Raw genomic sequence first — 12,233 nt, 5'->3', positions numbered from 1 at the left:
GCTGAGAGCTTTATATCTGAGTGTGGGTTATTTCCTTGGTGATACCAGCTTCAGGGTAGTAGAAGGATTTGTCTATTACATGAGACTTTCCAGGCAAGAATGAAGTAAAAGAGTCAAGCTTTCTCTCAAAGAAGAAAAAAATTGGAAGTTTTCTTAGTACTGTTTTTTTTTTTCCACACCACTAGGGCTATCTTTACTCTTCTTTATTCCGTGGAATGTACTTAGAAGTTGAGACTTGATTTAGTAAATAATTTGTGATAATTTTTTATTGAGTTGCAATTCACATACTATAAAATCTACACTTTTTAAAAAGATTTATTCATTTGAAAGAGGAGGAGAGAAAGCATGAGCAGGGGGAGGAGCAGAGGTAGAGAGGGAGGCAGTCTCCCCATTGGGCAACAAGTCTGACCTGGAACTCTGATCCCAGCACCCTGAGATCATGACCTGAGCTGAAGGCAGATGCTTCACCGACTGAGTCACCTAGATGCCCCCAAACCTACCTTTTTATTTTATTTTTTTTTCAAACCTACCTTTTTAAAAAAGATTTTTTTATTCATGAGAGACAGGAAGAGAGAGGCAGAGATATGGCAGAGAGAGAAGCAGGCTCCATGCAGGGAGCCCAACGTGGGACTCCATCCTGGGTCCCCAGGATCATGACCTGGGCCGAAGGTGGCACTAAACTGCTGAGCCACCCAGGCTGCCCTACCATTTAAAATTGTACAGTTCAGTGACTTTAAGTATATTGTGTTATGCAGCACTCACCACTAAATTCCACAATATCCCCATCATGCCAAAAAGAAACCATGTACCTATTTGTAGTCAGTCTCAATTCCCCTTTCTACCATCCCCTGGCAACCACCAGTCTGCTTTCTGTCTCCATGGATTTGCCTATATGGGTATTTCATGTAAATAGAATCACATAATAGGTAGTCTTTTGTTTGTGTCTGACTTCTTTCACTAAGCAAAATGTTTTCAAGATTCATCCATGGTTAAAAAAAAAAAAAGGTTCATTCATCCATGGTGTAGCATGTGACAATGCTTAATTCCTTTTTATGGTTGGATAATATCCTTTTGTATGGATATACCACATTTTTTCTATCCATTCATCAGTTGATGGACATTGTGTTACTTGCACTTTTTGGCAATTATGAATAATGCTGTGAACACTTATGGGTGGACATATGTTTGTAATTTTGGTTATATAGCTAATAGTAGAATTGCTGGGTTATATGATAACTGTTTAACTTTTTTTCTTTTTTTAAAGATTTTTTAAAAAATTTCATTCACTTTTTTTTAATTTTTATTTATTTATGATAGTCACACACAGAGAGAGAGAGAGAGAGAGAGAGAGAGAGAGAGAGAGAGAGAGAGAGGCAGAGACATAGGCAGAGGGAGAAACAGGCTCCATGTACCGGGAGCCCGATGTGGGATTCGATCCCGGGTCTCCAGGATCGCGCCCTGGGCCAAAGGCAGGCGCCAAACTGCTGCGCCACCCAGGGATCCCTCATTCAGTTTTTTTAAAGATTTTATTTATTCATGAGTGAGAGAGAAAATAAGAAACATAGGCAAAGGGAGAAGCAGGCTCCCTGTAGGGAGCCTGATGTGGGATTTAATCCCAGGACCCCAGGATCACAACCTAAGCCAAAAGTAGACCACTGAGCCATGGGGTGCCCCTCTTTTTAAAAGACTTTAAGTAATTTCTGTACCCAACATGGGGCTCGAATTCACAACCCTGAGATCACAAGCCACACAGCTTACCAGCTGAGCCAGCCAGGTGCCTCAATATGTTTTAACTTTTTGAGGAACTTTTTAAAAGATTTCATTCATTTATTTGACAGAGCATGAGAGCACATAAGCAGGGGGAGCAGCAGGCAGAGGGAGAGGGAGAAGGATGTTCCTCGCTGAGCAGGGCGCCTAATGCGGGGCTCAATCCCAGGACCCCAGAATCATGACCGCAGCTGAAGGCAGCCGCTTAACCAGCTGAGCCACCTGGGTGCCCCCTTTTGAGGAACTTTTAAACTCTTTGCTAAACTGGCCACTTTACTTTCCCACCAGCAATGTGTAACAAATGGTTTCAGTTTTTCCACATCTTCGTGGTATTGTCTATTATTACTGTTATTTTATTTACTTGTTTTATTACTATTATTATTACCACCACCATCCTAGTAGGTGTAAAGCGGTTTTGATTTGCATTTCCCTAATGCATAATGATGTTGAGCATCCTTTTGTGGGCTTATTGACCATTTGTATCTCTTCTTTGGAGAAAGGTCTCCAAATCTGATAACCATTTTTAATTAGGCTATTATTTTATTGGTGCCTGAGACTGCAGGTGCCAGGCACTATTGTTGAAGTATAAGACTTCTTTATTCTGGATTCAACACAATTGAATCAGATACGATTTGCAAATATTTTCTCCCATTCCTGGGGGTTGAATTTCTTTATAGTGCCCTTTGAAGCACAAAAGTTTATAATTTTGATGAAGAGGATGTCTATTTTTATGTACTTGTGTTCTTGAAAAACAAGAAGCTAGAATTGGGTTCTGATCTTAGTAAGAAATTTTGTTTCTCTGTCCAAATTGAACCAAGAGTGGCAAGGCTTTGAAAGGCAACAGAGGACCACAAAATGTACCCTGTGGTTTCCCAGGTTTGACTTCAGTCTGTTATAGTTTGAGTACTTACCTATGCAAGACACTATGCTAGCTGTAAAGGGATACAGGCACAGTGAACCTTACCCTTCAAGGAATTTAAAGTATGGAAAATAGGGTGCCTGGGTGGCTCTGTCAGTTAAGTGTTTGACTTTTTTTAAAATTTTTATTTATTTATGATAGTCACACACACACAGAGAGAGAGAGAGAGGCAGAGACATAGGCAGAGGGAGAAGCAGGCTTCATGCACCGGGAGCCTGACGTGGGATTCAATCCCGGGTCTCCAGGATCGCGCCCTGGGCCAAAGGCAGGCGCCAAACCACTGCGCCACCCAGGGATCCCCTTATTTTTTTTTTTATGATAGTCAGAGAGAGAGAGGCAGAGACATAGGCAGAGGGAGAAGCAGGCTCTATGCACCGGGAGCCCGACGTGGGATTCGATCCCAGGTCTCCAGGATCGCGCCCTGGGCCAAAGGCAGGCACCAAACCGCTGCGCCACCCAGGGATCCCCAGGGATCCCTTTTTAAAAAGATTTTATTTATTCATGAGAGACAGAGACACAGGCAGAGGGAGAAGCAGGCTCTATGCAGGGAGCCCGACATGGGACTCAATCCCGGGACTTCAGGATCACACCCTGAGCCAAAGGCAGCGCTAAACCGCTGAGCACCCAAGCGTCCCTACGTATTTGACTCTTTATTTCAGCTCAGGTCATGATCTCAGGGTCCTGGGATCAAGACCTGCATCAGGCTCCACACTGGGTATGAAGTCGGCTTGAGGTTCTGCCCCCCACCAACCCCACTTGGGAGTTCTCTCTACACACACACACACACACACACACACACACACTTTTTTTTAGAAATAATGTGGAAAACAGGCAGATAAAAATGATAAACAAGGGCAGGCAGTGCATCTGCAGAGCCAAAGGAGCAGGGTAGTTGGTAAGCAAGTGACCAGAGTGCAGAGGAGGAAGGAAATGCCTAAAGTGCCTGGGATGAGCTGCAAATGCTCTGACGAGGAAGCCTTGATTAGGGCGGGGTAGGAGAACTCCCATGAACCAAGAGGAAGTAGAGTTCCAGGTAAGGGAGGATAGCCCTGTGAGTTCTACAAGCTACCAGGCACTCTCTCTCACTGGGGCTTGTTCATGTTCCTACAAAACTCACGTAGTACTTCTGATTTTTAAAACAGCTACTCCCAGAGAAAAATGCAGAGCAGAGCACAGAGGATGCACATGAAAACAGCAGCCCTGAGCAACTTGCAGGTAAGGCTTCAGCTTTTCAGGTGAATCCAGGACCAACACTCAGAAGTAAAAAATGTTGACTTCAAGCTTTCAAGCTACACCTTCCTCCACAGCAGAATCCTGGGATTTAGTTGGCTCCCACCACCACTTTGGGTGTTCTCGGACAGCGGTGGGGGAAGGGCATTCCCTCCCCAAAGCTGGTATGATAGAAATAGAAATTACTCATAAATTTTGTGCAGTTAAACCTAGTGGCACATGAAGGGGCGGGTCCCTGAATTCAGCTGGTTCCTTTGTGTCTTTTCTCCATCATTACTGCTGGTACTGCAGCTCTCCCTAATTTTGGTTACTCCTCTGGGGCTCTGGAGGCTACTCCTGGGCACAGAGCACCACCTCAACTTTGATGTATATTACAGGGAGTTGTTGCGTGTGATGTTGGTGATTATATTGGTCTTTCCACCCTCCCTCCAACACTTACACAGTGGCAGAAGGTGTGTATATGGCTGGAAATAATCACAGCCACTGGTGCTTGAGCCTGAGAGTCCAGGTGTCAGGCACTATTCAAAGGTTTTCATGATTTTTAAAAAGATTTATTTATTTTGGAGGGAAAATGTGAGCATGAGCACATGGGGTGGGGCAGAGAAACTTAAGCAGACTCCCCACTGAGCACAAAGCCCAATGTGGGGCTCAATCTCATGACTCTGAGATCATGACCAGAGCTGAAATCAAGAATCAGACGCTTAACTGAGCCACCAACGTGCCCCGATTCTGAGCTTTTAAAATGGAGTAATGCTCTTAATTCTCAAAACAATCCTATGAGGTAGTGTTACTATTCTTATTTTATAGGTAAGGAAACTATTGTCAGTAAAATTACTGGAGGTCACGCAGGGAGTAAGTGGAGAGCCAGAGTTCAAACCCACGTGGCCTAGCTCCAATCTGTCTTCACACAGCCAAGACTACTAGGGATGCATTGTCAAAACTACGTGGACTTGAGGGAATTTGGGGACTGATTCTAGCACCCATACTTTGTTGGTAAAATTCCTCTTTCCAGGGTCACAACTACAACATGCTGCATGTTGTCCAGACTAGGCCTAAGAGGTGTTCCTGAATCATTCTGTCAGTTGAACCTGTTTTAAATGTGGTAGGGGCTGTTGATACTGAAAAGAACTCTGCAGTGAAGGCTTGTATAAAGCAAAGAATCTATTTTTATAAATAGAGATTTGGAGATTTAAAAGAATGGATGTATACCACATACAATTCAGTATTTATGCAGCAAAGAGTATAAAAAAATACTTTTTTAAAAGGAAGAACTTCGTATTTTATCCATCACCTGCTGTGGACCCAGGGGAGGGGATGCTAAACTTGTCCACAGTGACCACTGTGACAGTGCCCCCCTTTCACAAGAGACCACCAGGCTCAGAGGTTGCTTTGCAGGAAAATAATTTCATATGCTGTCTCTATGTACAATATAAGCCTTAAAACCTAGGCATTTATAATCTGGTAGAACCACTGGAAGACTGCTTGAGCTGCTCTGCTTTACAAAGCTGCAGCTCTAGTCACCATCAATTCTATGTCCCATGTCCCCACAGTTCTGCTAAAGAAAATAAGTTAGATGATGCCACCATGCATCCATGGTCTGTTCACTCAGGAGCCTTTAGCCATCAGTCCTTTACATCATCTTCCTCGCCTTCTTGTCAGCGGCTACTCCATTCTTTAAAATATCTACCCAGACTCTGCCTACTGACTTCGTGCCCAAACTGTGTCCGCGTGGCATTAGCCCTACTGCTTTCTCAGGACCTACTTGCATCACCACCATTTCTGCACCTTTAGTTTCTCTTCCGAGTTCTGTCCCCTCAGCAGGGCAATCCCTTGTTACTTAAAGAGGAAATATCCCATGATCTTGAACTACTTCTCTTTCTCTCCATCACATCTCAGCCATGGTTCTCAAAACAAGCTGTTTCCTCTCCTTTTTTCCTCCCATTCTCTAATTCTTCTTTTAAAAAAATTTATTTGAGAAGCATACAAGTGAGAGAGAGCATGAGGTGGAGGAGGGGCAGAAAGAGAGGAAGAAGCAGGCACCCTGCTGAGCAGGGAGCTCAATGCAGGACTTGATCTCATGACTCTGGGATCATGACTTGAGCTGAAGGCTTAACCGACTGAGCCACCCAGGTGCCCCCCAACTTCTAATTCCAACCCAGACACTTGCTTTCTCTGTGGCCTCTGCACTGCAAGGTCTCTTTTGGGAAGACTTCCTAAGTACCAAATTGTATATTTATTTTTACTGTGCCTGAACTATTTATAGAATTCATTCAGCACTGTAAGACTGTGACTCACCTCATTCTCCCCTCTGATCTTTCAACTAGCTTCCTTTGGCCACCCCTCAGCAGTGCTTGTATAGCACTCCTTCCCTAGCTGCTCTCTTCTATCCCAGGCATTGAACCTTGCTCTGGGCTCAAGACTTTCCAGTTGGCATGAACAGCCCAGGCCTCTCTTGAGTGCCAGGTGGGAGATAAATCTGCTTACTAGGCAGCTTCATGTGGAGGTCCCACTGGTACCTCAGTCAGGATTAATAGCACCACTTCCCATCCAGTTTTTCACATCTAAAATGAGATTGATTCAAGATGCCACTCATTCTCATGTATTACACCTAGTCTCGCACCAAGGCCTGTTGATTTGGCCTCAGTTGACCCCTAGGGGTGCCTGTGTCCATTCCTGCTGCCTTCACTCTCCTGAGGTTTTGAGGACTTTCTTTTTTTTTGTCTCTCCTTTCTTTTTCTTTCTCCTTCTCTCTCTTCTTCTTTTTCTCCTTTTCTTTCCTTTTTCTTTCTCTCCTCTCTCTTTCCCTCTTTTTTTTGCTCTCTCCCCTTTCTCCCTTTTTCTCTCCTTTATTTTTCTTTCTCTCCCCCCCCCCTTCCTCTTTCTTTCTGATTTGAGAGAGCAAGAGAGTAGAAGAGCATGTGCCTGCATATGCCCAAACACGTAGTGGGGAGGAGCAGAAGGTGAGGCAGAGAGTCTTAAGCAGACTCCAAACTGAGCACAGAGCCCCATGTGAGGCTTGATCTCATGACTCAGATTAAGAACTGAGCTGAAACCAAGAGTCGGATGCTCAGTCGATTGTACCACCTAGGCATCCCAAGGTCTTCCTATTTCTAATTTGACGCTAAGCTACACCTTTGACATAATAGTCACTCTAAAATAGAAAATTAAAATCTCCAGTGCTTATTAAAATTCTTCAGTTTCTTACAGATAAAAATCCTTTTCTTAGTCTTCTGATTCCTACTAGCCCTTCAGATTCATCTCCTAGGGAGCCCTCCCCCCCATTTTGCATTTTATGCAGGATATTAATTAATGCCTTTGGGTATTTGCCTCTTTCTGCCTGGAATTCCCTTCCTTTCCCTTGTTGGTCTGGCCTATTTCTCTTCCTTTAAAACCCAGCTCTGAGGGCAGCCCCTGTGGCGCAGCAGTTTAGCGCCGCCTGCAGCCTGGGGTGTGATCCTGGAGGCCTGGGATCGAGTCCCACGTCGGGCTCCCTGCATGGAGCCTGTTTCTCCCTCCTCCTGTGTCTGCCTCTCTCTATCGTAAATAAATGTATCTTAAAAAAACAAAACAAAACAGCTCTGACTTCTCCTCGGGGAAACCTTCACCTCTAGGAATGGTTAGCAGCTTTATTCTATGTTCTATCCCTGGGCTTCATACACACTTCTGCATCCCTCTTGGCATTTGCTAGCTTCACCCAGGGAACACCTCATTGAGCTACATTCCCAGGACCTGCTCAAAAAGAATCTATGGATCCTAACTCACTTTAAATTTGCACACGTGCATCAGTTAATAGTAGGGAGAATGCCACTGGGCATTGCTCAAGGCACTGTGAGCTACGAAGGGAGAGGTGATGCTGGCTTTCAGGCAAGGAGGTCAGAGCGTGGCAGGGAGGAGCTGGTTAGTGCAGACTCCACGAGGAATCTGTATGCAGATGAATTGAGTGGATGCGAGCCCCAAGTAAAACTGAAACGATTCTGCAGTCTCAGCCTTAATTCCTAGAGCTGCCAGGTTTTGATTCCGACAGACCTGTTTGAAAGGAATTTGAGGTGGGAGGGCTAAGGGACCAGCTCCTCCCTCTCTCCTGCCCTTGGTGTCTTTCTAGCACAGGGTCGCGGGCGCAAGGTAAGTGGGCTTGTTTTCGTCTAGGGACCGGCGGGCAAGTGGAAAACAAGACACTCAAAAGGGGCAGCCTGCGGCGGGGCATGAAGGAGACGCGGACCTTCCCCTCTGCCAAGGCCTCGAGGCAGTCAGAGGCCGCCGCGTGCCGCACGGAGCCCACAGGGGCAGGGGCCTCCCCGACTTCTGGCGGGAGCAGGGAGAGTCCCGGGGGCGGCCTGGAGGTAACCGGGCGAGGGCCGCGCAGGGGAGGGAAGAAACAGCCGCTGTCGACGGGTCCTCATCCCGGGCTCCCTTTCCTCCCGCAGGACTCGCTCTGGCTGCAGGAGGTCTCCAATCTGTCCGAGTGGCTGAGCCCCGGCCCTGGGCCCTAAGTGCCCTCCCGGCGCTTCCACACCTGCCGGGCGGCTGTAGGGGCCGCGTGCTGTCTGTTGTTCAATAAACCAGCTCTGCGTGCGCCGCTTCTGTTTCAGTGTTGGGGGCGAGGGCGGGGGCTGGGTGCCCGCGCTGCCCGATGACGTCACTCGCGCGTCCGGCAGGGCACGGGTCGAGCGGCGGCGGGACGCGTCATTGGTGCGCGCCGCGGGTCCGGGCGCGATGGCGGCGCTGGGCGGGGATGGGCTGCGCCTGCTGTCGGTATCGCGGCCGGAGCGGCAACCCGAGTCGGCGGCCCTGGGCGGTCCAGGCCCTGGGCTGTGCTGCTGGGTGTCAGTGTTCTCCTGTCTCAGCCTCGCCTGCTCCTACGTGGGCAGCCTCTACGTCTGGAAGAGCGAGCTGCCCAGGTGCGGGGGCTGCGCGCGCGGCCAGAACCCGCGCCTCCGCGAGGCGGGGCTGTGGGCGGAGCTTGGGCGGACTGGGGGCGGGGCCGCGCTGTCCAGAGTCTGTGGGGCCCCCAGAACTTACTGCTCCCTCCGTAGGGACCACCCTGCCGTTATCAAGCGGCGCTTCACTAGCGTCTTGGTGGTGTCCAGTCTCTCGCCCCTCTGCGTGCTACTTTGGAGAGAACTCACAGGCATCCAGGTGCGAAGGAGGCGGGGCAGAGGGCAAGAGGGGGAGGATCTCAGGGGTCTTTTAGAAGAGAGCAAGACTGATGCCTCCTTTCCTGTGGCTCAGCCAGGCACATCCCTGCTCACCCTGATGGGCTTCAGGCTGGAGGGCATTTTCCCAGCAGCACTGCTGCCCTTGCTGCTGACCATGGTGAGTGCTCGTTTTATTTTTCTCCTTATTAGCATGGTTTCTGTCCATGGCCTTTTTTTTTTTTTTTTTTTAATCCTCATTGTGCCTATCTTTTGACTGATGGGCAACAGAAATTGTGAGATGGTCCTTGGCTGTTGGTTATACATGGGTGGGAGATCTTCGCTGAGAACAGGAAGCTTGAAATCTCATGAGGCTTTTGCTGGGCAAGGGTAGTGGATTTTGGCTTAAGCCTTTCCTTTGATCGCTTGTTTTTCTATTCCCAGATCCTTTTCCTGGGCCCACTAATGCAGCTCTCTATGGATTGTCCATGTGACCTGGCAGATGGCTTGAAGGTTGTCTTAGGTGAGTCCTTAGGGCTTAGGGAGAAAGGCACAGGCTGCCCAGCACAGTGGAGCAAGAGAATAAGTGGGCTCATGGTGAGACTTAGATTTGAGATGTATGAGTTACTCTTCGTTTCCTTATCAGTAAGATGGGAGCATGTAGCAGACAGCCTGTAAGAGTTGCTTTGACAGGCCCCTAGGAATCCCCAGCAGTACTTTGTGTGGACTGATGAAAGTTGCTTTCTCTTTTAATATTTGGCTTCTTCAAACCAGAGCTGGTCTTGAATTATGATTTTGACGTTTCCAGAATTTACTACCAGAATATCCTGCCTTAGCTACTAATACTTTTCCTTTCAGCCCTCTTAAAACATTGTTTTACGCTTTGTGTGATAACAAAGCTTGACTCTTATCTGTTCTCAGGAGCATTGATGCCTAATCTTAGTTTGGCTAAGGAAAGATTGTGGGAGAGGGACCCTTGGAGACTCTAGGATCTTTTTGTTCAATAGCTAGTCACTAATTCTTGGTCCTGAATCCCCAAACCTTCAGCCCCTCGCTCCTGGGCCCGCTGCCTCACAGACATGCGTTGGCTGCGGAACCAAGTGATCGCACCCCTGACAGAGGAACTGGTATTCCGGGCCTGCATGCTGCCCATGTTAGCACCATGCACGGGCCTGGGCCCTGCCGTGTTCACCTGCCCACTCTTCTTTGGAGTTGGTGAGTTTGTCTAACGTGGTCCTTTTGAGATGTTCCCAGCATGAGCGAAAAATGGGGTTTGGAGCAAGGGCGTGGCCTATAAAGTAGGCATGAAAAATGTGACATGGTTCTTGCCTTTCTCGCAGCCCATTTTCACCACATTTTTGAACAGCTTCGTTTCCGCCAGAGCAGTGTGGGGAGCATCTTCTTGTCTGCAGGTGAGTCCTAGAAAGCTTGCTTGGGGCAGTCCTGGGTTGGGGTGTGTAAGGGTGTCCCCAATAGCCATTCTGGAGGAAGACTTGGGGACAGAGGGCTCTAGTACCGGAAGGGCCCCTGGCCGTGGGAGTTGGGGTGTAGAGGACAGCCATAGGTGCTGGGGCAGGCAGCCACTGCCCTCAGGGGGAAGGGGATGTCTCTGGCTGATGGGTGTGCAGTGTTGGGGCAGAAGAGCATACAGGTGTGGTCACTCGAGGCCTCCCCGTCTCCAGCGTTCCAGTTCTCCTACACAGCTGTCTTCGGTGCCTACACTGCTTTCCTCTTCATCCGCACAGGTTGGTCCTCAGTCTCTCACGGGTCCCCCTGGGGGCTCAGGGGTCCACAGGAGAGGGTGGGAGAATGGGAATGCTGTGTTTGTTATAGGAGTGACAAGTTTCTTCTACTTTGGTCTTTGAGACAGAGCCAGGGCTTTCGGTCTGGTGAGGTCTGAGAGATGGAAGGGAGCAGGGGCCATATGGTGTGTGTGGGTAGTCCTTGATCTATTTCAGGGATATGGGTGATTAGCCCTGGGAGGTGGTGGGGATGCTCCATGAGCTGCTCTGTCTCCCCTCCCTAGGACACCTGATTGGGCCAGTTCTTTGCCACTCCTTCTGCAATTACATGGGCTTTCCTGCTGTATGTGCGGCCCTGGAGCATCCGCAGAGACGGCCCCTGCTGGCAGGCTATGCTCTGGGTGTGGGACTCTTCCTGCTTCTGCTCCAGCCCCTCACGGACCCCAAACTCTACGGCAGCCTTCCCCTTTGTGTGCTTTTGGAGCGAGCAGGGGACTCAGAGGCTCCCTTGTGCTCCTGACCCATGCTCCTGTACATGCTCCTATGAACTCTCACGGGCTCCCCAGCCCCTCCCCATCAAGGGGTACTGCAGAGGGGAGGAGCTGGCTGGGGTCCCCGAGATCTCAGGAATTTTTGTAGGGGATTGAAGCCAGAGCTAGTTGAATCCCAGGGACCAAGAGAAAGGAGCAGATATCCAAAGGGTGCAGCCCTTCTCCAAAGGAGGTTGAGGAGCAGCTGGCAGGGGACAAGGGGCAGGTCCTAGGAGCCGTGCACTCCCTTCCTCACTTTGGACTGCTGCTTTTCTGAGCTCCTCTGCCCCCTTCTGCCTCTGAAAAGCTGCTCGGGGGTGGAATTTACAAAATCCCTCCCCCCAACTTCCCAGGGTTTTCTCATTGTCTTTTTGCATCAGGACTTTGTATTGAGATATTAAAGAGATTTAACTTGGGTAACATGGCCTTGGACCTTTGGGAATCGATCTACTTGGGGTGTTGTGAGTGTGCCTGCCACCTGTCTTGGCTACCTTGTACACTACCCTCTGGGAAGTTCAACTTGGTAGACATAGTTCCCTGAAGTAAAGGATAGGATGGGGTCCTCTGGCTGCCTTGGGTCTGTAGCTTTCTCCTCTCTTAGCCACACCCCAACTCCTGGCACAGGTGGGCCTGGGACTGCAGGTGCCAGGTGTGAGCTCAGCACAACCTAGCACCTGTGTCTTGGCTACCAGAGTCAGGGAATGAAACCTAGGCCCGGACCCCAGTGATGGAACCTCCAGCCTCCAAGGGGTAGAGGGTTGACTGTGGGGCCTCCACCAGGACCTCCCCAAAGTCTACCAGCCTCAGGTTGCACAAGCAAGAATAAACATTCAAAATGGTAAAGGAACCAGCTCAGAGTCACCTGGGAGTAGAAGCTTTTCTGCTTGGACCTCTGCCACTGTGCTGCTAGTCT

General features: G+C 48.9%; 2 protein-coding genes across 5 annotated transcripts in view; both read left to right on the top strand.

Annotated features, from left to right (window-relative positions):
• Window positions 1-8,488, top strand: part of CUNH11orf80 (chromosome unknown C11orf80 homolog) — a 97,178-nt gene extending 88,690 nt beyond the window's left edge. Inside the window, exons 14-15 of the mRNA XM_055314973.1 lie at window positions 3,829-3,901; window positions 8,063-8,488. Coding sequence (XP_055170948.1) covers window positions 3,829-3,901; window positions 8,063-8,406 — 417 coding nt within the window. The 3' untranslated portion in view covers window positions 8,407-8,488. The remainder of the gene's footprint in view (window positions 1-3,828; window positions 3,902-8,062) is intronic.
• Window positions 8,489-8,628: 140 nt separating this feature from the next.
• On the top strand, window positions 8,629-11,740 carry RCE1 (Ras converting CAAX endopeptidase 1). Of its 4 annotated transcripts, none has more exons than XM_055314975.1 (8): window positions 8,629-8,814; window positions 8,950-9,052; window positions 9,146-9,229; window positions 9,493-9,571; window positions 10,096-10,263; window positions 10,389-10,460; window positions 10,688-10,793; window positions 11,075-11,740. In XM_055314975.1, the coding sequence occupies exons 1-8, from the start codon at window positions 8,630-8,632 to the stop codon at window positions 11,427-11,429; spliced, it is 1,152 nt and encodes a 383-aa protein (XP_055170950.1). In that variant the 5' UTR covers window position 8,629; the 3' UTR covers window positions 11,430-11,740. The 4 variants fall into 4 exon arrangements, with proteins under 4 accessions (XP_055170950.1, XP_055170952.1, XP_055170949.1 ...); XM_055314977.1 differs by having other exon boundaries at window positions 10,731-10,793; window positions 11,075-11,447; XM_055314974.1 differs by having other exon boundaries at window positions 8,629-9,052.
• The last annotated feature ends 493 nt before the right edge of the window (window positions 11,741-12,233 follow it).

The sequence above is a fragment of the Nyctereutes procyonoides genome, unplaced genomic scaffold (genome assembly GCF_905146905.1).
Source record: "Nyctereutes procyonoides isolate TBG_1078 unplaced genomic scaffold, NYPRO_anot_genome, whole genome shotgun sequence".
NCBI classification, from domain to species: Eukaryota; Metazoa; Chordata; class Mammalia; order Carnivora; family Canidae; genus Nyctereutes; species Nyctereutes procyonoides.
This window is presented reverse-complemented; position numbering and strand designations above follow the sequence as displayed.